The sequence below is a fragment of the Coturnix japonica genome, chromosome 12, assembly GCF_054131305.1.
Source record: "Coturnix japonica strain WE chromosome 12, WE-NBRP24, whole genome shotgun sequence".
NCBI lineage: Eukaryota > Metazoa > Chordata > Aves > Galliformes > Phasianidae > Coturnix > Coturnix japonica.
The window spans coordinates 10,455,189-10,481,402 of NC_140674.1; the positions used below are offsets into that span (position 1 = coordinate 10,455,189).

Here is a 26,214-nt window from a genome sequence, read left to right on the forward strand (position 1 = left end):
AGAGTGTGGAAGGTCTTTTGGGGGACTGTGAAATTAAAACACAACATCATCTGACAATCTGGAAAGAAAATATTGACTGCAGAAAAATACATGACCTTTAATCTTTAAAGGCTGTACTTCCAGATAAGATGAAAACCTTGGATTAAAGATTTTCAGTGAAACTTTTGAAGGAAAGCCACTGTAAAATCAGAGAAGTCTAAGTCTTGGAACTCAGAAATGGAAGGGGCAGATCCTTTATTTATATATATTTCTTGTGCAAAAATCTATGAAAGAACAAGCAGGTGTCAGCAAGATACAGAATCCTCCAAGGGATTCTGTGATGAGTATTCAAAAGTTAAGGAGTTAAATATTATATATACTCTGGCAGATGGAAGGAGAATGATTGAGCAGCGGGAGCTGTGTTGGATTTGTTATATATAGCTGATAGAGCAGCTGAGCAAGTACAAATCGGTGCAGAATCTTAATTAAGATTTAGATCAATGAAACATTTCAGCTGGGAGAGTATACCTGGATTCTGAACTAAGGATGAACAAAACCTATATTATTGCAAATAATAAAAAGGTGTTAGTAATTCTGAAGTTGTAGGAAGGAATTACAAAATTAGGGCAAATTAGAGCTGGCAGCTTTCCTGTGTGGGGCTGGTCAGCAACTCAGGCCCTTTTCTCCTGTAAGAGATCAATTACTCTGTCAGGGTCTGAAGCGATTGTGGTGGTCATAAACATGATGCTAACACATCTTTCCAGCGCTATGTTCCTACTGAAATTCAGTGTGAGGACTCCAAGGGTGTCTTTCAAATGTGTCCCAATGCCTCTCCATTACATTACTAAATTCCTTGAGGCGAAGGAAAACAGTTAACCCTGTGTTACAGAGAAGAAAAGGAGGGTCAGTTGTATACGTCTACTCTGAATATGCCATAGTTTAATTTGGCATATAACTCAGAGAGCCATGAAGTCTGACACCTCAGCAAAAACTCTTTTCCCTCCAGTAAATCTATGTTGTCACTTGAACTCTGCATAGACTTGAAATAGCTATTCAGATGGGCACTACTAAGAACATTGCACTGTAATGCCAACTGGACTAGAGAAATGAGTCAGGAATATTACCCACAGCAAAGAAAGCTGAGCAACAGCTTCTCTCAAATCTTTAGTTTGTTTCATTAATGGCTAGTCCCAATGCTACTGATGCTCCATCAACTTAATCTCTGTATGAAGGTAATTTAAGGGAATGTGGGAATTTCCAACAAAATTGTTTGAGTTAAGGGACAATGTTGGGAAAGTTATATTTCCTGTTACATTCCTATTTTCTCCATTATGTCCTCATCATAAAAGAAAAATCTTTGAAAACACAATTCCAAGCAAAGTCTGTAATTCAAGACATAACATCAGCAAATCCTCTCCACTTATAAAAGGCCTTAAGATAAATCTAGAGTTCAGTGCACACTCTGATAATTCATGTAAGGGTAATTGTAAATATTTCACTGTAACTCACTAAAAGGGCATTGTAGATGAGAAAACTGTTCACCATGTGTTCTTACCATGTCACTAGCATCACTGTTGATGACATTAAGTCACTGTTTACTACATTAGCTATAATCTAATGCAATGCTTCCTGTGGCAGATCCAGAGCTGGAATAGCTGAACAGATTGTGGTGGTTCTAATATTAGAATCCTGTTATGTTTGCCATTGAGCATAATAGATGGGGCTTTTAGTCCAGAACATTTCTCTGACTCTTAGATGAGAGAAAATCCTTACAGCTGTTATCAGAACATATGGTCAGGCCTGCACATGCTCATTGATCAAACTTGCTAATCTATCAGTCGTGTTGAGATATGCAAAACATCTGTAAACATAGAAAGGACGGCTGATACCCTAAGAACAAAATCTGATGAGAAAATACAATAAATTGTGCTATTACTAAAGCAAATTCTTCAGAGTCTAGAATTTTACTCTGAAGGACTTTTTATATATGGATAGATTATGAGTAGACTTATTTTAGATACTGTTCCTGAAACATCCAAGAAAGCTTTACTTAAATAAATAGACTGCATGATGGAATAAATATATTCAGTTTTCAGTGGCCTGTGTGGGAATACATAGACTACAATATTATAGGATTCAGCTGGACGTGCAGGCATGACCGCGTGTTGCGTTTTAACCATCCTGGTGGGATGTGGGGTCATCTATTTACTCTTGTTTAGTGTTAACAGAAGCAGTATAAGACAGGAAGAGAAGATAATCAAGTAGGCCATCCGAAGAAAATGCAACATTTCTATTCTTCTACCAAATCTGCACTAAGTATAATTGCACTAAGATAGCAAGACTGATGATAACAGGGCTCTACTTCTGTGAATCATTCCACATGTCCTGAAAGGTCACGGGTAGTGTAGTTATGAAGTCAGTTGTATATCCTGTCTGCATGACAGCAATACATGGAGCTACCCAGTGTGAGCAAGTGTCAGGCAGGTCATTGACACGACACAGAGCCAGGGAGAAACACCCTGCACATGGTACAGGCAATCCTGCTAACTGCTCCACCTGGGTTTGTGCTGGATAAATTCTACCTATGTTCAAGGCAGTTGTCAGAGCTCAGACTTGTCCTGAAGGACCAAAGAAATGTGGATTTCGGCTTCAAATTTGATAAGAGAAGGTGATAACCTTGTAAATTTAGGTTAGGAAGTGAGAAGAATTAAATGGCTGAAGATAACATTTTTGAATGGAAGAAAATAGCATAGTGAGGAGATGTGGAAATGTTTTGATGAGCTGCTAATGAGGCTGCTGAACTGCATGCCTAGTGTCAGTACAAAATGTGGGGGTCATCAGGTAGGTTGCACAGGAGCTCATTCTGTCAAACAGTTTCCCATGCATTGGTGATAAATGTGAAAGAAGACCATGGTCCCTTATACCCTGGCTTCATCAGGGGTTGTGAAGATTATCTGTTTGCCTCCAGGTGGCTCTGGCTTGTGCCTGTGCCCAGAACAGGACTGTTGCAAGGAAGAGGTGTGAACAGGAAAGTGCAGCTGTCTCAGAGGTGCCTTTTGACTTTGGGATGCGTGTTGGGAGTGAAGTGTCACTGACCAAGGTGAACCAGAGCTCCCCAGAGCAGCTCAGAGGTCCTGGCAAGCCAACAGATGGCCTCTAAGTTTGTTGGTGACCACAAGGGCTGTGTGTCAGCTCTGCTTTTTGTGCAGTACAGCCAGTGTGGCAGCTCAAGGGTGAAACTATAAACCAGGGGCAATGGGTGTATTTCTGCAGTTGAAAGAAGAGTCAAAAAGGCTATTTAATGACAAAGCAGAGATTGAATTATAATTGTATGTTGTAATACTTCCACTGATATTTCAAGGTTAGAGCCAGAGAACAGCAGTGTTTAAGTACTTTATAATGTTTTAGGTGTTGATATGGACCCACTGAGAGCTGTATGAAGAAATGTATGTGTGGTTTGACATTAGCTGGAGATGTATTAGGCTGCATTCATGTGGACCAGTCTGAAAAAGGAGTGACAGAACAAAAAGCTGTTCACATCCTGAGGGAGACAGGTGAGCTGCAGCAGTGTGGCTGGGCCATCAGATCAGCAGGGTCAACCCACCAGCTGAGAGCCTCATGATTAGCTCCTGCTCTGCTGGAGCTGCTCCCAATTACTTACCCTAAATTTGTCCTGAGAAATCCTCACCAAAAGCTCTGGGCCAGCAAGGAGCCATTTCTGAACCAATGACTTTCATATGCCCAACCTCGCAGCCTTTCGTGTCCCAGAGGCTGCAAACCTGCACAGGAGAATCCTCAGAATTTTTTCTTTTTGACCTGCTGCACATTTCTTTCCTTGTTTAACACATGTGAATGTTCAACAGATACGTAAATTTAGTAGGTTAGTTAATCTATGTCTGCTGCAGTACATATCTGGTAAGGGAAACAGAAGACATAACCTTATTTTAGTCAATGTGCTTAAGTACAAAGTAAACATAGCAGGACACAGTCCTGCTCTGACTGACTCACTCTGAGTGCAGGTTCCAGGATTGCCTAAGAGGGCAGCGTCATCCCCTCCAAAACAGTTTTTCTTTTCATATGGGATTATATCAGCAAGCAGCTGCCTCTAAGGCATTATTTTTGCCAAACTATCAGGCTATCTGTGCCAGCTTCTCCCTGAAAGCACTATAGAGGCAGGGAATCCCTACCAAGGGGCCCCGGGGCAGCAGAGCTTAGCAGCTGGGGCTGGTGCCCAGCGGAGGGCAGCCCTGGAGGGCAGCGCTTTCCCCAGCTGTGCGTTGTCCAAGCAAAGCAGGGCGGTGGGTGGTGCCTGGTGAGCGCTTCTCTGCTCTGCTCTGTGCACTGAAAATGAGAAATACAGCGGCTGGCTCCCATGGAAAAAATGTGTCCTTGCTGGAGCCCTGGAGCTTCCCTCCTGCTGGCCTGGCTGGAGGGCATCCCTGCACCCAGGGAGCGGTCTGCGCGCTCCTCCTGGCGGCTCTGCTGCTGAGCCTCTGTCCTGCTACACCCACCACCGTGCCGGCCAGCTTCCAAAAATCACTGCAGCCCGTTCTGTTTAAAATAGACGCCGTGCTATGCTGCACTTCACTTGATTTTTACACACATCACCGTGCTCTTGTTTGGATCTGTGAGTTGACTGGAGCAGATAAAGTCCGGATTAGCTGGCCTTTTGCACTGTATGTGTATAATACCTTTCATCTTTTTTAAATTTCAGGATTGTGAAACACAAATAAAACACTGAGATTTCATAGTGCCGGCAGCTGACTTTGAAAATTCAGGTTTGTTTTCTTAAAACTGGATAATATTAACCCTGGTTAGGAAACTCCTGCTGGTTGGCCTCAGTGTGCCCCAAAGGTCTACTGCGCATACAGACTGATGTTGCAAAACTTTGTTCTGAACAGCAGGTGTGGATCTCACTGCTTGGAGTTCACTTGTCTCTGTAAGCAGACAGGGCTGTAATTGCCTGGCTCTCGGACTGTGCTGGGAGGCAACCCCTGTGGGATGGGGGTAGTGCCACATGTGGACCAGTGCAGCATAGAGATCTGAGATGTGCTGTATTCTGTATTCCTTTTGCATCCTCTGTGCCAGTACTGAAGCAGTGTGATTAGGGAATAAGCCTGCTTTTTACCACTCAGAATTATTCTCCCGCCTGTTCGTTCCTTCCAGGCAATGTGCAAAAGGGAAGAGAATTGAATTTGGTGCTTGTCTGTGAATTTAGTTCATGAACCTTTTGAGAAGGAAACCATTCTACTGCTAATCTCTTATGGTACACACAAGATGTCCCCTTGGAGACTTCGTTTGCTGGCCTTTTTCTTGTGGGTTGTTTCATTCATGAGATACTGAGTTTCCAAAATGGCTTTTAAAACAGAGTGCATAATGTTGCATAATAAGCTGGAATTCACTCATGTCTATGGTATAGCTGTCAGCTCTGCCTGACGCTGAAGCCAGAAATCATGACACTTTTAGTGCCTGAAAATCATAAATATTTCTTAGCTATATGTGTGTATTTGGCTAATGAAAAACATCCCTTTGGGTTATTTAAAAGCATCGAGCTGTGTTTGATAGGTGAGCATCCAGTACTTTCCACAGAGGCCTTGTGTTCTGTGCCACTGGTGTAAAGGGCAGATGGTCAGATTCACTGAGGGTCTTCAATCAGTCTGCGTGGAAAAAGCCCCTGTGACTTTCTGAAGGGTAAGCAGTGATTACATGGTAATATTTGAAAGTCCACTAGTTCACTCGTCTTGTGTAAATCTGTGCCAGCAAAGTCAAAGTCAACAAGTCTTGTCAACTCTATGAGATCGTTTTTCACCTTTTTTCCTTTAGTAAGGGAGACCTCATCCAAGGCATGTGGAGCACTACAGAGTGAGTTATAAACAGTATTCAAACTCATGTGAGTTCATGTAAGTAGTTCAGCTTAATGTCTATGTATAGGAATATTCATCACAACTGAGGTCTATACTATTTCACATTCATAATATATATTCACTATATCCTCTGTATTACCGATCATGTCAGGAAAAGAAAATCCTCACGTGTGCTGGCTGCATACTCCTTCTGAGGTGTTATGACTGCTGAATGATGAAGTTGGTCATGATTTGATGTGATCTTAATAATACCAATTCAGTGTTGCATTTGAGCAGGTTTTCCATTCTCACATACCCTGAATTCCTTGTGCTTCATTGAGAACAGTTATATGCAATTATTTTTTGTTATGAAAGTACATCTCAAGTTTAAAATAAAGGATGTAGCACATTTATGTTGGAGTGGAATACTTACAATTTGAAGAAATGAGCTGTATTGCTGAGAAGAAAACTATCCTACACAGTATATTTGACTTCTGTCAAATCTTTGAGCCTGTCTAATGCAGAATGAAACCCAAAACAACACATTCTTTTAAACCAAGTTAGCTAGTGAATGTATTTTGTAGCGCTCAGTAAATGGGATTGCTGTTCCAAACTCCAAGCTATGTTTTTTCTACCAGGCTATGAGAGACGGTGTTTTATTCCTGTAATTGCTACAATTGGAAAATTTGCAGTTCTATTTAATGATTAAATTGGTGCATTTCTAGCTACTACATATGTATTTTTCCCTTTGTTTCATATTAAAATCTTTCAGACAATGGTCTGAAACAAAAATATTTTAAAGAACTGAAGCAGAAGAGGCAGTGTGAACCTTGTGTGAGGTGCTTGGCCTGCCCTCAGTGATGGAGGACAGGATGATGCCTTGGGCTGAATGGCACAATGTGCTGTGCCAGACTCTTGCTGGCAGCATTTCCCTGGCACTGGCTGCTTATTAGGGCTCTGCTTCTATAGCGTGCTTAAATATCAGGAAAGGTTTGCCCCTATGAATGCACAAAGATAAACATATGTGTATAGTAAAGCTAAGCATGTGCTTAGGAGCTTTGCTGAATTTGGGATAGTAAGAAAGAGATTGCATGTGTGTAGAAGTGTATCAGAGAAGCTATTCCAGGAACCTTTCTCTAATTATTTATCTTATTTCTGAGTGCTTCAGATATTGTTGCTTGTTATCCACCCTGATGACAATTCAGAGTTGTTTCTGGGACACTGCTGTGTGCCAGTGTCTGAATTCCATAGCGTGGGGGCACTGGGGATGCAGGGAGCCCTGCTTATCAGCATTTTCCTTCCTGTACTAATGGCATAGACCACTTCCTCAGGACAACAGAGTGGCAAAAAATAGATCTTTCCTAGCAGTGATAGAATAATACATGAGAAGCGTGTTAAACACTAAAAATGAAGGATGACTTTATTTCAGTTTTGACCAGTTGAGAGGACCATGAAAGGACTAGATTTGGGGAGCGAGAAAGGCAGAAATTAGAAAATTAACTCTATAAAAATGTTTAATCTTCAGGAGGACTGTGTAATATTGTTGTTGCTGTTCTCCTATAAAGCATGTATAAAACACCCAAAGGCTGTGCTCCCTGGCAAGAGAAATACTTTTAGCTCCCCACTAAAACTTAAGTGTACTGACCCTCTTGGTAAGAAACCTGCCTTGTAATAGAGATTTCTGATGCAAAAGGGTGCATCTGTAGTGTCTGCCCCAGAAGCTCTTATTACTGAAACCAAGTTCTAGCCTTTGTGGCCGTACTGGTTTGCTTTTTGTTTTCACCAGCTTTTTCATTTTCTAATGAATCATATGAACATACAATGATTTCAGTTGGAAAAGACCTTAAAGGTCATTTAGTTGTGACACCCATGCCATAGGCAGAGACAACTTTGCTAGACCAGGTTGCCCAAAGCCCCATCCAATCTGCTCTTGAATGCCTCCAGGGATGGGGCACCCACAGCTTCTCTAGGCAGCCTGTTCCAGTGTCCTGCCACATTTGTAGTAAACAATTTCATCCTAATACCCAATTAAAATCTACCTTCTATAAGTTTAAAGCCATTACCTCCCTTTTCTGTCACAACAGTCCCTGTTAAACAGTTCTTCCCCATCTTTCCTGCAGGTCCACTTTAAATGTTGGAAGGCCACTGTACATTCTCCTTGGAGCCTTCCCTTTTCTAGGCTAAATAACCCCATCTCTCTCAGTCTTTCTTCATAGGAGGGGTGCTCCAGTCACTTAGTGTCCCTCGTCTGGATCTGCTCTAACATGTCTATGTCTTTGAGCTTTGTCTCCATCTATAGATACTAACAATGCACTATCCTGCCAATGTACTGAGCTGTCTACCAGATTTCTTTTTGTTTTTGTACATATACTGCAGACTTCTAGGGCCATTTGTCAGAAAAGTGATATTATGGTAATAAAATATGTATATTGTCTTCAGATTTCCAGTTTGGTACCAGAACAGCTATGGAGCAATCTCAGCTGAAGGATGAGGTCCTGACCTAATGAGTTCCTTGCCCTATCAGTGACACTGGTCACTGTGGCTTTCTTTTCTGCTCAGTATTTTGAGATTCTTACTGGCTCCATATATTTTTTGAGGTTTTCCTCCAGTATATCCACATGCAGCAGTTAACAGCCTACTGTTAATATTATGAAGGGTCTTAAATGATAACAGCAGTAAGATGCAGCCTTCTGAGGCATTTGCTTATTGTGAGCTGGCAATGGATATTTTTGGTGGGCTCATCAAATACTTGAAGTCATTACCATATTTTAAATAAGCTGAACAACCTACAAGCAAAGAAACCTTTTCATATGAAGAACTCTCAACAATTACACAGCTTTTGAAGGAATTCACAGGCTTCCACTGTAAGATCTTACAGTTTGCCTCTGTATGTATGCTCTATATAAATCATACTCAGAATGGTTTGTACTTGGATGACCAGCATCTGTATCCCAAACTCTCATAACTTCAGTTTGCAGAGGATTTTGTATCAGTTATTCAGTGTTTTAACAGTATCAGCAGGTGCCTGCAATTATGTTGGGCTGCATCACATCCTGCTAAATATTGAGACAGAAGGCTTACAGCAGATACACTATGTAATTGCAGTTCATTGAGTGCTTTTTGGTGCCTGACTGTGACTGGAAAAGATACTCTGCCACTTGGAACATTCCTAGTCTGCCAAATGGAAGACTTTTATTTGATGCCAAATAGAACTCTTTGTTTCACAGTCAATATTTTGTTGTGATTCTTCACGTAGTTGTTGCTTCTGACCTCATGATGCTTCAGTGAGCACAGTTTGGCAGAACACTGTTCTTCTTACACATTTAATACGTATATATTTTGATATATACTTTAATAGCGATGAATTTTAACAGAGATTCCTACAATGGATTGGTTAGCATAGATTTTGGAATACAAAAAAAACCCCTATTGTGCCATTTTGTTACTTGATAATGTGAGAGGCAATAAAACAGGAGTGATACTTGCGCTGTGGTACAGTTTCCAGTAATACCAAAATCTCTGTACCAGAGTTAGAAGTTCCTGTAGTTAAGCTAGAAACATCTGTGTTTGAGATAACTGTATTCAATACGTTTCTGGATCCTACAGATGTCACACTAACATATATTAAGAAATGAAAGAAGCTTTATAAATGCATTTCTACAAAAAAAAAATGTACTCAGAATCAACTTTATTTATAGCTCACACTTTTTTTTTTTTTTGCTAAAAATGCATAGTCATTACATATACAGTTGTCAGCATCCAAAAGTGTACAAAGAGTAAATTTTCAACCCCTCCCAACAGAATCAAATAAAACTCACACTTTTTGTTCATTGCATGCACAGACCCTTATATGTAATTCCTCTTACTAAAGCGTGCTCGAATCTCTAGCAGACAGAAAAAAAATTGACTTGCTATAAACTGTTTCTTCACACTACTGCCCCCCCAGCTACAAACACAAATCAGGCATTCACATTCTTAGGCATTCACACAAAACAGTGAAGCACTACTTCAGAATCCTCCATCTTGTATGGTCAGCCAGGAAGCAATTGCCCTGAAGGCAGCAGTCTGCTGGTGTTTCCTTACAGGCAACTTTGAGCAAAAGCTCACTTTCTCTGCCTCAGTCATTAATTCATTACTGAATTCAGTGGAATGAAACAGCATCTGTCTAATCAAGTTGTGAAAATAACTGATTCCACATCCAGCTCCAAAACATTAAGCATCTTGAATAGAGATCTGTATCTTTCAGCGCATGTGATGCTTGCTCAGCATCTTGCATCTCACCTGAGGAGAAGAAGGTACAGTCTCAGGTGTAACTTGTGTGTTGGTTGTGTAGCCCTGACTTACAGATGTATAACAGACACTAGGAATTTATTTGGATAGAGTGAATTCCTTATGATTAGAGGCTTTGACTTAATGGATCACTCAAATCTGTTGATATTTGTTGTTGTGGTTGGTTTTTGTTGTTGTTGTTGCTTTTGTGTTCACTACCACTGCCAGTTAGAAAAGCTCTTAAAAACATTGCCCTGTACTCAATGGTACTACAAGGGAAGGGCAGTGTGGGTTAGCGGGATGAGTAGTCAGGGCTCCATGCTAGGGTACTCACAGGTGATAAGAAGGCCTAAATTCAGTTTTGCTTAAGAATACGATTGGTTCCATGTTGTAAAGTTTGGGAAATGAGAGGAGAAAAAAGTTGTGTATTTGATCAATGTAAGTTTACATTCCCTAACGATTATACATCTTTACAAACTTGATTTACTTAAGGTCTTTTTGCTCTGATAAGAAGTAGCTTAAATTTGATTGAAATCCCCAGTGGCAGTTGAGCCATAACCCCACTCTTACAGACACTGATAGGAAATCTTGCTCTGTTGTTTCACAGTAACTGGAATACAACCCATGGTTAAATGAACAAGGCCTTCAGCACAAGCAAGTCACCAGAGAGAATTTCAGAAAAGAAAACTATTTAGCTCACATATATTTTCTCTTTACTCCTGACCCTTGTGTATTTAGTCAGCCTGTTTACTACAGCTTTAAATTGCAACTGCCCCCCTGCCCAAATCCAGAGGAAATTTTGCCACTGACTCCAAAGGACATGGGATATGAACTTCCTCTGAGTGTGACAACAATGACGGTTTGTCCCAAGAGTTCGTGGTCTAAGTAACACTCATGTTCCTCTCTGAGTGAGATGAGGAACAATTGAATATATGACATTCTCTCTGCTGGAGTTCAGCAATATTTCTTCTTAGCACCTAGGAGGGTCTTTGCATTTTTAAGTGCTTTACAAACATTAGCTAGTCTTCTGAGCAACCCTGCGAGGTAGGTAAGGTATATTCTCCCCATCTTACAGAAGAGGAAACTGAGACACAGAGGGTCACATTCAACCCTGGTACAATTCCAGTGATTTACATGAATTAAATTCATTCAGAATGAACACAGTTCAAATAACTTGCCCAAGATTACAGAACAGTAGTGGCAAAGCAAGGATGAGAAAGCAGGAGTGCCTGACTCCTCAGCTTGTTACAGGCCACTTGGTCATCATTACACTCACAGGCAAAGAAAAACAGTATAACCTGGACAACTAATACAGTTATGGTTTGCTTCTGTAAGGCATGTGGATGGTAATCAACTAAGTGCAATAATATTTTATGAATGTGCTGCCTCAGAAAGTTTACTTCAATATAAAGTAAAACTTTCAGACTGTCATTTTCTGTCAGGGTTCTGTTGACAGAGACATAGTATCTGGATTCAGCGTATAAATAATGACACTTGAACAATTAAGCAAAACTATAATTTTAGTAAAATCCAATGTGTTTCCACTTCTACCTGCTAGATTTCTACAAGCACAGCATGCAGATGAAAACTTCCCCTTTGTTTCCAGAGTGCGGGCTCCAGTCTTGCTAATGAAGCTGCTCACAGCTGTGCAGACATTCAAATGAATACACTGCAGAAGAAGAAATAGCATTCCACCATAGAATATGGGATAGTAACTACAGACCATGTATATTGATCTTACACAAAGATGAGCTTGAAGCTTACAGGTACCTGCGAAGTGCCCAGAAGCCAGGCATCATCAATATCTGCCAGTATGTTGACTGCAGTTCTAAGCACATGCTAATTGCAAGGGGGAGTGACTGTGTCACCAGCATAACCAACACTCTGGAAACTGACCCCGCTGACAGTCAGTTCGTATTGCACAGGTATGTCAGCCTGAAGGTCAGTGTTGGCCAGAGAAGGACAAACACACGTGCATTTCCAGGCCTTCCCCTTGTACTCACCCTGTACTTCACATTCTACCACAAAAAGCCTGAAAAGCCTTTTTGGTTTTAAAGATGAGCTATGGAGTCCTTCGCTCCCTAACCACAGCATAGACGTTATGTTAAGTACCCAGACGATTAAAATATTATGGCAGGTACTTAAGCAAAAAAGTTTGTTTTTAGGATGTCCTTATGCATCTGGCCCATTGGTCACACCTCCTGACTGAGCTCTGGATGTGCCTATGGACATTCAGCCATGTGTGCTTTCAAATCAAACAGAGATCCTGCTTCCTTACAAGCTGCACAAATGTGGACATTGACTTCTACAAGAGCAAATTCAAGTACTATAAATATAGATGTCTTGTTCCACTTTTAATCTCTTTAACTCAGTTTTGTTTCTCCTTATTCATGGAGACTTGCTATTGAACATCATGGCAAATGGAGCAATTATCTGCACAATGTTGTCCTTTGCTGAATAAATACACACTCAAGAAGCGTTTCCCTAGATATTCTGTGCACTCCCTGTAACTTTTTAATTTACAGACACATATAAGCAAACAGACAAATGAACAAACATACATTCATTAGAATGCCTTAAAATGAATCGCGTCTCCCTCCACTCATTGGCTCCTGATACACAGTCTGCTTACAGAGGCTCAGAGAGCAGTACCTGCAACCAGCATTTGCAAATAATTCCACAAAGTGCTCAGGCTCATTCATGTGCCTCAACATTTTGCCAACAGAAATGTTTCAAAATGAATCAGTATTCTCAATATCAGGTCCTGGTACCAAATCTGCAGTGCGACTGGGCCTCACAGGCAACTGTTATGACGCTCAAAGATTCCAGTAAAATTGCAGTTGGTTGCAATCCAACCTTTATACTGTTATCTGTAGTTGGGATATATATAGACGACCCTGTGTGGCCTAGCTGCAAATATCAAATGTATTTTTACAAGTTAGCAACAGCCTTTTTTGACATTGCCTCTTGAGATGTCCTCTACATTGTGAGTGACAAGCACAACTATAATTCATTATGCAGTATGCTTTAAAGGCCTTTTTCTTTTTTACATTTGGCTTTTATTGTCACTTGTTTCTAAGCTGTCTGCTTGCACTGAGATTTGCTGTCCCCAGCCTTTTCAATTTTTTTCCTAGCCTTTAATTGCCGGTTATACGTGCCAGTGGCATCTCCCAGGCAAGCAATTTCTAAATAATTAGTTTTGAAATTTGGATGAGTCATTTGGGCTCTAACTATTATGCATCTATTATTTTAACTTGAATACAGTTCATCTCAGAGATACCGACCTCCTTCTGACGTTGTGGAAATTCATTCAGGTTGCAGTTCTTGATGTTATAACAGACACGTCAAAGCACAACGGTGCCATAAACCAACTTCTCCTATGGTGCAAATTGTTTTCTGCTTTACTGGCAGCTGAATAAAGCAATGCCACAATTATGATAAGAATCACTGAAAATATTCAACCTTAACAATACTTGGTGTATTTCTCATTTCCTTTCAGTGCAGGTTGGCAAATGAAAACAAAACACAGACAGCCACACAGAGAATGCTGTTTTTTATGGACCATCAGTGGTAACACAGGAGGTCACAGGCTGGGAGCCACTGTTCCTGTAAATTCTAACCAGTCTCTCTCAGAGACCGTATGTGACCCCACCACAAATCACAGAGCTGCTGCTGGCAAAGAACACATATTTTTGTTAGGCCATTCTCATTATTCATCAAAAATCTAAAACCAACCTACTGCTGTTAAAATGGGTTAAGATAAAAGGCAAAGTGAAGCAGGCCTGTATTTTCCTTTAGATTGTAAGCTTTCACGGGGAAATTTTCACAAGTCTAACATTGGTACAGGACATATCAATTATTGGTTTCTGTGATGATTCTGACCTATATTAAGGACATGACCTCATAATCCCTAGCTACAGTCCCTCCTATACTCCTGTTATAAACAAAGGGGACTTTGTCTTGCAGAAGACTATTGGACTGGACTCAAACATACACTTGGAGTTTGGATGCCAAGACCATGAAAATGGGGAAGATACAAGCAGAAGTATTTCCACAATAGAAGCAAAGAGGTTGAGTTAAAGAAGCACTGTGCTATTGTGCGGTATGACATCGGTGTTTCCCAAGGAAGTACCACCCTTCTTTTTGAAAATGGGGGTATACAGCAATTTCACACCTGAACTTCAAGTTGTAACCCCTTGTGTAATATTACTGCACGCTTCTTACTTGTTCTGTCAGACAAAATCAAAATGCATCTGTTTAAAATCTGCATATAGTTTAAAAAAATTCTCTTTCTATGAAGAGTAAGTTAAATCTACACTTAGTTGTTTGTGGTGTGAGAAGGATATTACCTGGGTTGCTGAGCAAAGACACTGCTTTGGAAAATAACTTATAATTCTTCTCTTTGAAACCCACCTAAAGGTAATAGATGAGGACTTCAAAGCACCCAGCTGTAGCCCAAATTGATCAGCATAGGAAAAAGCAGGGAATTACGTGGAAGTGTCAATATCCAGTGCTCGTCGGTCCTGAACCCATATTCAGCAGTACCTTATTCTGCACCTAATTTTAGGGTGGCAAATTTGTCAGAGTGCTCTAATTAAGGAGCAGAAGACACCAGTTCCATGTAATTCTTTCAAAGACCCAGAACAAGATCTCATGCATCACTTACCCTCTTTACATCCAAAGAACTCCTACCGAGCTTGGCAGGGGCTTATAGAAAGTCTGGCATCTGACCTTGACTATGAAAGGCTGATGTTGGGGTGATTTACTGGGAAAGATAAAGGGGCCCCCTAGCAACCCCCTGAATGTGACAGATGCTCCTGACATGCCGGGGAAGAGCTGTGCCATTATGCAGTGCCCTTCTTTCCCCCTGCCCCCACTTTAAACTCGTCTGACCCCTTTATGGTTCAGTTCTTTTACATATCCCTGTATTTTATTGTAGAATCCGAGCAGCTACACCAACCACTCAAGCTTCACTGCCCGTCTAATTAAAGTCTCTCCGTCAACTGGTAATTCTGTAATAATTCACAGCTGGTTTTGCTCTCTATTAAATCTGTTATGTTCCCTGGCTGAAAAAGGCCACGAGGCCTTAAAAAGTATCGACAGCTATTAATTTGTTTGCATTTAAAATCCAGTATGTGGCTGCAAAGGCCTGTTACAGTATCACAGAGGAAGATAAATGTCAGTGCATAATCTGCTAGGAAATTTCACACAGGAATTGATTAAAAGTCTATCAGCAATCATTGCACAAGTCTTCAGGTGTGTATATATATATATATATATATATACATATATATGTAGCTAAGAAATAAATAGCTTTCTATATAAATATATATATATATGTATACACGCAGCTAGTTTAAACCTAATTGTTATGAACTAGTAAGTGGCATTCACAGTTCATGCATTCTTCCTAGTAGCAGAGCTTAATTATTTCAGCTTATACTCTAAGCAGCAACATACCAGTAAGCGTTTGCTTGCTTCCCCTGGTAACCTAGTAGTTTAAAGAGTACGAGCAGTTTCACCACCACCGTTTTCTCTGGAAACCTTCTTCCACAGGTGTCTTTCCTCCAGATTCACAGCATCTTCAGGACACGGCTGGGCCAGTCTGACGGTCACCACTGTGAAGGTCACCAGCTCAACTGTCTCCAGCCCGAGGGCCAATGGTACGGTGGCCTCTGGCATGATCAGTCCTGCTTGCAGAGGTCTGCAACATTGAGGAACCTCCTGACAACCACAGCCAGGCAGACTGTCAGCAGCAGCATGTACCCCACGGTGCCCAGGTAGGTGGGAGCGGCCGGGGCTGCCTTGAGGAACTCAGCCAGCCCATCTTCCACGTAGTGCACCTGGTCGTAGATGCTGAGGAAGGTGAAGATGTGGAAGAGCTGGTGGCTGTGCCCCACGATGTCAAACAGCCCCGGCTGGATCCGCTCGGGGATTTTGCTGACATTGAAGAAGGCGGCCACCAGCAGCCAGAAGTAGCGGCGGTAGAAGTAGACGAAAAGCGTGGGGTTGCGCGTGCGGAGGTCGAAGATGAGGCTCTCCAGCATGATGGGGCAGGCCATGCTCAGCGGCATGGCGAACACGAAGGTGCGCACGGCAAAAGGGTACGCGCAGCAGGCAGCGCGGCTGCGGCAGCAGGCGGCCGTGCAACCCACGGCCAGTGCCAGGGCCACGGGCAGCACCAGGGCACGGTAGGCCGCGATGGGCAGGCTGCAGTCCAGCTGCCAACCCAGCTGCTGCTGCACGTAGCGGCTCAAGACGCCGGCATCCAGCAGGCTCAGCCCTGGCAGCAGGTAGTAGGAGTAGGCCACGGTGCTGGCGAAGCCGTAGTAGCTGATGGAAGCGTAGTCCAGGTAGAAGAAGGCGGCGCGGAGACGCGGGGAGAGGCAGCTGAAGAGATGGGCCGTGCAGCTCATGGCGAAGGTGAGCAGCACCCCCGAGGCGTAGCACCAGAGGGGCAGCAGGGCCGGGTGGTGGAAGGGCACATCCCCGGCCCCCCGCAGCAGCAGCAGCCGCCCGAAGCGGCTGAGGAAGAGAAGCAGAGGGATGAAGTGGGTCCAGAAGTTGAGCGTCTCGTTGGTGGGCTGCAGCACCGAGGCCAGGCACTCCTGCGCCGAGCAGTGCAGCCGTCGGTAGCCCGAGAGGATGAAGCACTCCACGAAGTCCTCGGGCACCTCGTCCCAGCGCAGCAGGGCGGCGGGGCGGGCGGGCGGCGCCGCCTCCTCCTTGTCCCCCTCGTCCCCCGGCATGCTGCCCCCAACGGCGCCCGGACCCCCGGCAGCCTCCTGCCCGCCGTCCGCCGCACGCCGCCTCCGCCGCCGCCGCCGCCGCCCGGGCGAGGTGAAGCCGCCGCTCCCGCAGCCGCCGGCGGAGGAGCCGCGGTAGCTCTGCGCTTTTCCTCCTCCGCCGCCGCCGCCCCCGGCAGCATCACTCATTGCAGCACGGGCAGCGGCGGCACCGCCGCGCCTCCTCCCACCCCGCCGCCCGGCATCGCGGTAACTGGAAACCGGCGGCGCATCCAGCGCGCCCGGGGGGCCGGGAGAGACGTGCCCGCCGCCCCGGGTACGGTTTCCCGAGGAGGGAGGCGCCGGACACCCGAGCCGCGGTTAATGATTGATGCGGCCGCGCCGCGCGTTTCCCGGCGGGGGGGGGCGGCGGCTGCGGGCCGGGATCGGGAGAGACCCCCGGGAGAACCGCCGCGGCGCTGCTCGTCGGAGCTCGGCCCCGGCGACGGCGAGGTGCCCGGCGGCACGGACCAGGGCCGGCCCTCAGCGGCCCCCTCTCGGCCGGAGCTCCGCCGGGCTCCGCGGGGGGCGGGCGGGGACAGCGGCGCGGGGACACGCGATCCGCCGGGCACGGGGCTGTGCCCACGGCCGCTCCCGGTGCGCAGAGCGGGCGGCGGGCGCGGCACCGCCTTCCTTACCCGGGCGGCTGCCGAGGTGACCCCGCCGAGCGCTGCACATCGGCTGCGGCGGTGCCGGTGACAAAGGCGGGGCGGAAGGCACCGCAAAGAGGACGGTGACCCCGGCGGGTCGCGCCGTGCCCCGGCTGGTAGCGCGGAGCCGGCGGTGCCCCCGGGCGGGGGTCATCGGCGGATGCGGTTTGTACCGCGTGCGCTACAGCGGGGCCTGCCGAGGCCGGGTTCTTGGTGACGTCCTGTCATGCGGCGAACGGAGAAGTGGTTTTAGGCTGAACGTTCGCTGCCCGGGCCGCGAGGGGTGTATGGCACAACGACACACCGACACACCGGGCCCCCACCAGCTCCGTGCTGCACGAGCGGCGCTGCGGGCCGCGGGGACGCAGGGATGGGAAAGAGGGGTTGTGCGGGGCTGAGCCTTACACAAATCCCACACTTAGCAGCCGTGCGGTTATGCAAGCGGCACGGTTACATAATGAGAATGTATAAATCCAGGGAAAGCAGTGGCAGCGTGTTGCTGTGAGGTAACAAGTTTGGGGTAAAGGGAAGAGAGTGAAGTGACCTGCGGGCTCAGGTGGCGGCTGGAGCATGGGGCTGTTCTGTGCTGCTGCCACGTGTTTCCTTTCTGTTTGCTTTCAGCACCTATATATGGTCTTAAACATCTTTTGTGCATGTTCCTGTCTTTATTGCACTGTGATATTCAGATATATATGTAAGCTTGTGTATTGAGTATGATCTCAGTACAGCATAATTAGGGCACCATACCCTACGAATTTTATTGGAATCGTCTCCTGAGTGGTGAGCTGTGACAATGTGCAGGATTCTGTGAACATAAGGGTGACCAGAAATATGTTTTATAAGCCGGCACGAAAGAAGCAGTAAAAATGTGTTGCTGGAAGTGATATTCAGTGCATTTTTCATTACAGGAAAGCATTGATTGTACAGAACTGTCCACAGTAGGGCACGCTGATGGCACTGCTTGTCATCTTTACAAAAATAAAGTCCTGCTAGGAAAATTAACACAGCTGACACAGTACTGGGAAGTTAATGAGTGGAGTAAAATATTAAACTAAGGAACTTATTTTTTAGATAACGGGCCTAACGTCTTCTGATGTCTATGCATGCGAGAGGGTGGGAGGTGGAAGCCTGGCAGCCTGCAGGGACATACCCACCCAGCAGACCTTGGGCTGGGCAGGGTGCTCTGTTGGCTCTGCAATGCGATGTTTAGGGAGAAGAAAAGCTCTTTGGTGTTAAACTGCTCAGCCTCTGGCAGGGGTCCATCTTCTGATGGGCTGCTCTGTGCTGGAGAGGCCCCCAGGAGCAGACAGGCTGGATGCTGCCCATGGGCTGCGTCACTGTGGTTGTCCCCATTGGTGAGGTGGTTGGCAGCCAGGTGTCTCCTTCCTGCCCTGCTCCCACCACGCTGCTGGTTCCTAAGGGATGCTTTCATCTCTGGTAGTGAATGCCACTGAAAGCTCTAAGGCATCAGGCCAAAGTGAGCGTGGTCTTCGGCCTCCCTCCTCAAGGTTAGGTACAGAGAAGTGGCTGGGAGCCACGTGGTTCAGACCTGCACTGAGGAGCCTGCTAGAAAAGCACCAGCAGCTGTTGTGACAGATGGTCTAAACAGCATCATCCACTGCTGATGGAAGTGCTGGGCTGCAGCAGCAGCCGGGCTCATTCAGCACTTCTGTCCTTCCTACAACCTCAGACTCTCACAGGCAGGAGGCATTCAGTCCTCTCGCCTTGGAGGATATTCCCTATCTCCTGGCTTCCTGAGAGAAACACCCACTGGGTCTGTGGCTTTGTGGGAACCAGCTCTGCTGGAGATCAGCACGTGGAATGTGCTGGTGGTTCCGGATCCACAGTGGCACCTGACTGTCTGGACGCTGGTGAAGATATGCATTGCTGTCACTGCAGTGAAGATAAATGCCTGGAAATTTCTCCCTATTGTTCTCGTCTTCCTGTAGTATTTTAAAATGCCCTAAGATAACATTCTGAGGGATGGAAGCTTTCAGTTTTCCAGTGCTGGGGTCAGACAGGAAGATGCCGCACAGTCCCTGTGCTCCTTGGGAATAGGTAAAAAGATGCTGTGAGCCCAGCCAGTTCTGTCCTGCCATGTATCTCTAGGCTGTGCCCCTGTGCAGCCTGTACTGTGGGTTAAATGCAAAGGGGTTGGAGAGCAGTCATTGCCCCTTGCCCCTTGCAAAGCCCTTCCAGGAGCTGGGCATCTCTTGAGGTTTTTGGACATACCACACTTCTCTGGAAGGCGGACAGGGTCATGGTTGCTGTCTGTTTGCTTTGTTCCTGTGAGTTTACCCATTAATGCTGTTATATATAAATGCAAGGAGCACTACAGATAAATTGCAAGTTCCTTTACTCCTCTGTGTGGGCACAAGCTTGGGATCATGCCAGGTGCTTAGGTAACATCACATGTGGAATTTGGGGGTCTCCTTCATTGTCTGGACAGAAAGCGTCATGGTGACCTCAGAGCTGTTCAGATCACTGTTCATGTCATTTCCAAGTGAGTCCAACACAGCTGTAGGAGCTGCAGTAATGAAATTAATCACCAGCAATCTGGTTCCTTTTTTTCCAGGGCTGCTGTCTCACAGGAGAGAATGATCTCCAAGGACAGACTGGGCTTTCATAAAGATGGCCACATACATCTTACATAGAGTTAGTTATTCTGTTTGCAAGCCAGCTAGAGTAGTGTACTGGGAACCTTACAATTTAAAGCACTTACAACCTTAAAATAGCCTCTTATTTGCGTACAGTCCATCAAGGTTAGTATTACTCGACTATTATGTGGTAGGGAAGGGAAAGTCAGGGCATTTGGAGGTCACAGAGGAGTCCGCAGGCTGTAGAGTGTGAAGAAGCCTCAGTGCATTGCTCTAAACCAGAAGGTTTATATTTAGAAGGGCATGATGACATATAGCAGAGTTTCTTCTAGCATGTGGAGAATGTTCTGCGGGCTTTGTCTCGAGTTAACCTTTGGGAAGACCCCTAAAACTCTGGTGAAGGCATTGTCTAATGAGGTAAATAATGGGAAGTAGTGTTGGTCAGTGCTGGCATGAAGACTCAAAGAAAAGGTTTTCCCAAAATAACCAAAGGTGGATTTGTTTCTATAGTATGTTACCAGTTTATTTGTATTTGAAGTCCTTTCACAGGGTATCATTTTGTCTAACATACCACAAGCCCTGTAAAATATTGTGAATTACTTCAGTCATCCACAATGAAATTATGCCTTTCAGATAGAAATAAAAGCAGGTTTCATCTTTTGCACTCTAATTTATACGACATGCTTGGGAGGAGCTCCTGCTTAGCCCTCCTGTTATCCACCATCTTTGTGAGTGAGTAAAGAAATTTAATCTACAACTAGAGGGGAAGTCTGCATGATAGGAAACATTGTGGTGGTTGGAAGCATTTACAGTGCTTTTGGAGATACACCTTCAGCCTCATCCAACTGAGCCCACTCAGAGTGGCAGACATTAATCAGAAGGAATCTCTTTTATGTTAATCCTTTGCCATAAAATGCTTTTTCTTTCACTTCTTTTCCCTTTTCTATATTTCCATTTTCAAGACAGATTTTACTAATCTCTTCCCTAATAAGAAATTTTCTCTGAGTAGAAACATCTAACCTGTGTGCCCTGGATTGTATCCTTCACTGACATCTCTCCAGTACATCTGATGATGGTTCCATCATGGAACCCCACTGACAATGAGTGAGGGCAGAATTTGGCTGTATTTGTTTAAAAGAGTAGACCTTAAGAAAATAGAGGCTCTAGCCTCATCTCACTGTGTCTAATATATCTCATGCTTGCTGTTTCTCTGGTGGAATGTGCAGAGTCACACAAATATGTTCCTCCCTGTGGCTTTTTATCCTTTCTCAGCTGCTTACCAGTCTCTTGAAAATAATGTCTTGATGAGTAACTTTGTACTGTAGTGAATGTGATCTTCTGTAATAATTGTGTAGGTATAGAGCTTTGATCTAGTATTGAAGAGATTAACTTGCCCTTAGCCATCCACCCCACTATCACGTTCAGACTGGATAAACAGGAATCCTTGCATCATTTTCTCCTTCTTGAGTAACTAATTAGGACCAATTATACTTTATAAATATAATTCCTTAATAGATAAGCAAAGTGGAAGCATTGTTTGTACTTTAGAACCTGAGCTACAGTTCGGGGTTAGAAAGGATAGGTATGGTAAAGGAAATAGCAAAGACGATTGCTAAACAAACTGGAGGGATGAATCCCAACACAATTTATCTGAATGCCATTTTTAAGTTCTTTTTTAAAGATTGGGGGTAGATTTTGTGTTTTTCTGGACAGTGGCAAATCTGAACATAAGTACTGCAGGGCAATTAGTTTCACTGTGATGAAGGAAAGCAAATTCACAGGGTGTATGCATCATTCACAAATGTTTCCCCTGATCTGACCCACCACTGCCCTACCTACCGATTGCGTACAGCAAGAGTAAAGTAAGCTTGTCCTTTGTGAGTGATTGCAGGGCTGAACCCTCACTTGCAAAATGCATGGCCAAGGAAAACTTGTTTGTTTGCATGAGCACAGCTAACTCAAACACCAAGTGAGGGAGTTTTCCGGAGCACAAATTGATATCACTGTTGGTAATCTCAAAGAATGGACTCTTGGTATGGAGAAAGGAAAGGATGCTGATGCACTCAGCTTGAATTTCCGTGGTTTTATACAGCTGATAAATGTTCAGATCTGGACTCCATCGCCATAGGTTAATTTTCTGTGACAAGATGTTGCAGAAGAACTTTTGGAATTGAGCCTTACTGAAGAACATGCTGCAAATAACTGTCCTTTCTCTGCTAAACTGTGGAAGGGGGGTCCCAGTTGCAGTCCAGTGTCTCCTAGCAGCCCCGGTTGCAGCTGTTCTGGCTGTGGGCACTGATGCATTCCCTCTCCACCTTGCTCTCCTCCCATGCTGCACACTCAGCTTCCAGCAGTGAGTATGCAGGGGAGGATACTTCTGACTATTTTGGGAACCCTTACCTAGTAGTTTTCAGTCTCAGAGGTGGGAGGACATAGAAGGTAGAATAAAGAAAAAGAAGCTGGGAAACTGCTGCCTATGCGAGGGGAAAACAGCACACAATGACAGTGGCTTTAGGGAACTGTGAGCCACTATGGAGAGTGCAGAAACATTACAAACCTGTTTACCTTGTAGCTAGGCTTCTGTCCTACTCCTGATCTGCCATCCTTATGCCCTCAGGTGGGATTTCATTGCTACGGGGTAAAGAACATTCACAGCACATAAAATCCTCCCTGTCCCTTTCTTTCATACTCACCTTTGCAAAAGGATTGGAGCAGGGAGCTGAGATCTGCCCTGAGGTGAGAGGGGTGGGCAGAAATGGTGAGAGGGCTCCTGTGGAAGTGGGGATAAAGCAGCCAGAAAGACAAGGGTAGTGCACTGCAGCATGTGTTCATTATTTAAGATAATTTGTGATTTTCCCTATCATTGCCTAATTATATCTGTCATTATAAAAACAGTTAATAACTCTCACATTTGCATACAACCAGATCTACTTCATTATAATGAAAAATATCTGGTATTTCCTTTTTACTATGATCGTCTGCCCTTTCCAGCATGAGTTCTCCATGGAGTTATGTATCTCACTGCATTCTTCCCTTCCCATCCAGCCCAGGGCATAATGCCATTCACTAACAGTATGTGATTGCTACCGTACTATTGGGATGTGTTATAAATAGCACAGTTTCAGGATAGTTCATTCTGACAAAGTATCTGTAGAGATGACCTTTGGAATACTAACTATGCACTGCTTGTTTTTCCCTTTCACAGCATGCAGTGGATCATGATGCTCTTAATTTGGTGCAGTTTATTAATTACAAAGGAGCACAGAAGCTGAGCGGTTAGCAGAGGATTTCCACAATGAGGTGGATAATTAAAAAGGATTAATGAGGTGGATTAAATAAAGGGATTGAGGCCAAATGGAGCACACATTTTTGAACCATTAGTGGCCCCAAACTCCTGGCATCCAAAGGCACATCCCCTGTATCCAGTTTGATGTCTGCTTTTACCCAGGAGCGTCAGTCTTTCTTTCAGACCAGGTTTATCAGCACATTCCCAGGGGAGCTGAGCAGGTTTTGTCTCTCATCCTGTGGCCTAAAGTGCTCCTTCTGTCCAGTACAAGTTCCCATCTGGTTTGCTTTCAGCTCAGTGCTGCACCTGTTTCCACTACCACATTAAAGACAAAACTCAAAGGATGTAATGGATGACACTAATCCTGTGCTTCCTCAATCTGCCAAAGTGGTTCTTAATAACCTCTTTCTCTTTAACAAAGATGGAGGAAAAGGACTTTGCTGGGATTCTGAAACAACAGAAGCCTGCCCAATCCACCCCTAAAGCTGCCTGGCTAACAGCATTCCTTCCTGCGGAAAGGCTTCTCTGTGGGCAAGTTTGGAGCACAACGAAGCCTAGAAGGACTGACACAACTGCCCTCAAATTCTGCTGTCAACATCTGGGTTTTCTTCCCCATCCTGCTCCCAAACCAGCAGTGATTCCACTTCAGATCTGAGCAGAGCTTGAGCTTGGGGAAATGGGGGGGTGGGGAGGGGGGGGGTTGTTCAACAGGCAGTGGAGGCGGCTGCAGAAATGGAGAGGAATCCACCGGGGTGGGAGGTGGGAGGGAGGGAGCTGCTACAGCACAGTGGGAGCGGCAGGTAAACACTCATTGTGGTATTTAAATCAAGTTCCCTTCCGAAGGGAGCTCATTAAACATCTGATATCTCTTGATCCTTACTCCCAATCCATTACCGGATCATTTTTGCATAGTTATTTTGCAAATGGTAGAGGGAGACATGCAGATTTCTGCCACATGACCCCCATCTGTCTGCCTTATGGGTTTCTCAGTTGCAGTACCACTATCTGGCCAAGCACCTCTTTGGCTGGAAATGTAAAGCAATTAGTATCTAGCTAGTTTTTTGTGTTGGTTTCCTTTTCTGTGTGTGTATGTGACTCGGGAAGTAGAAATCACAGGATATCATCACTGTAATATCACTGCCCGTTGTGAGCAGTGGGGAGCTCATCTCTGGAGCGTATAGGACTCGCTGCACGTGACTTCAGGTTATTTTCCCTTGTCAGTTACACGTGGAAGCAGCACTTCGGAGCTGGGCCCAGCCTGCCTGATCCTCTGCCCCTCCCAGCAGCAATATTGCCCCATGTATAATTGCTCAGCGTGGGCAGCAGGTAGAACACAACGGGCCGAGTCCGCCCCCGGAGCCACCAGCCGACACAGCCCCGCCTGACCCCGCGGTACCGGCGGGCGGCTCCGCGCAGCCCTCTGCTGGAGCACGGGAGCTGCGCTGCGGCCTGATCTTGATGAGAATTCGCAGTGTTTTTTGAATGAGATGTTTCTCCTTTTGTTGAGCTCCGAAGTGATCGATGCCCCCCACCAGCTCAGGATGCCCGGGGTCCCATCCAACCTGGCCTCGAGCACCTCCAGGGATGGGGCACCCACAGCACTCCAGGCAGCAGTGCCAGCGCCTCACCACCCTCTGAGTAAGGAATTTCCTCCTAAGATCTAATCTGATCTAAACATATCGTGCTGGTTTTTATCTGCACTGTCAAATGTGGTTATTAGCGTGGGCTGCTCTCTACTGTGGCTCCCGTGACTGTAGGCGTTAGGAGTTGGTGGATTTAAAGCTTTCATTCATCTCTGTGCTTTTTTGTTAAGTATTACCGCAACCCAGCACCTTTTGCATTATGATGAGAACCCATAGGAATGCGGGGACACAAGATTCATGTGGAATGTCACATCACCTCTGGTCACAATGTCCACATAGCAGTGTTCATTAATAAGAAAGTTGCCGCGGTGTTGTGGCATCAAGACCAATAAAAGAGGATTTGCAGGTTGGTTGTGGGTAGTGAGCTGCTCCCTGCTGCCCTCTCTGAAGGTCTTGTGGGAAAACACCCAGCGATTGGAAAAGACCCTGTATGATCAGTCTTTGTTTCTCCTCCCAGGGTCTCAGTCAGTGCAGGACGGTCATTTTTATGTTAATAGAGACCCCTCCCATAATGTGTGACCGTGTGTCCTTCACAGCAGCTGTAAGGATTGCTGGTGCCTCCCAAAAACACAGCAGTGTGCCCAGGAATAGCTGCCTAGGGACAGGAGGGTGCCAGGTGGGTGCTGGCTGTGCCTGACTGCCTCTCAGGCTGGTTGCTAAGCGGGTCGGGGTTGCCTAGCGACTCCATTTGGGTTTTTCTCTGCTAATGCGAAAGCAGGAGCCCCAGATGGGACACAGACAGCACTGAGACCAAGTGGGGTGGGACGCAGCCATGTCCGTGCAGCCTGGGCTGCTCCTGGCTCTCCACTGAGGGGGTGGCACGGGGACAGGCTCAGCTCATAGCTGTCACTCGGGATGCTCTTCACCTTGTTGGCATGGCGAGGCCTGGGGAGCCATGGGTTCCCTGCAGTGAAAATGGAGCGGGGTTGCCGGAGCCGTGTGACGGAGCTGTACTGCCAGGAAGGTGTTATTGCCGTAGTGCTGCCCTGGCAGAGACTGAAACCACTGAAACCAGCTTCATTCCCCCGACAAGGCCCGACAATGCTCCGCTGTGTGCACGCACCACAGGCCGCTCGCCCCATCGCTGTCTCGGCGCTCGGCTGCCCGTCCTGAGCGGGCGGGGCCGTTCCGTTGCCATCCGTGGTTCGGCGCTCGCTTCATC

The 26,214-nt window shown here is 45.5% G+C and overlaps 1 protein-coding gene across 1 annotated transcript; it reads right to left on the reverse strand.

Annotated features, from left to right (window-relative positions):
* Window positions 1-9,493: 9,493 nt before the first annotated feature.
* On the reverse strand, window positions 9,494-18,399 carry PAQR9 (progestin and adipoQ receptor family member 9). The gene has a single exon (XM_015871478.3). The coding sequence runs from the start codon at window positions 17,024-17,026 to the stop codon at window positions 15,776-15,778; it is 1,251 nt and encodes a 416-aa protein (XP_015726964.1). The 5' UTR covers window positions 17,027-18,399; the 3' UTR covers window positions 9,494-15,775.
* Window positions 18,400-26,214: the final 7,815 nt, after the last annotated feature.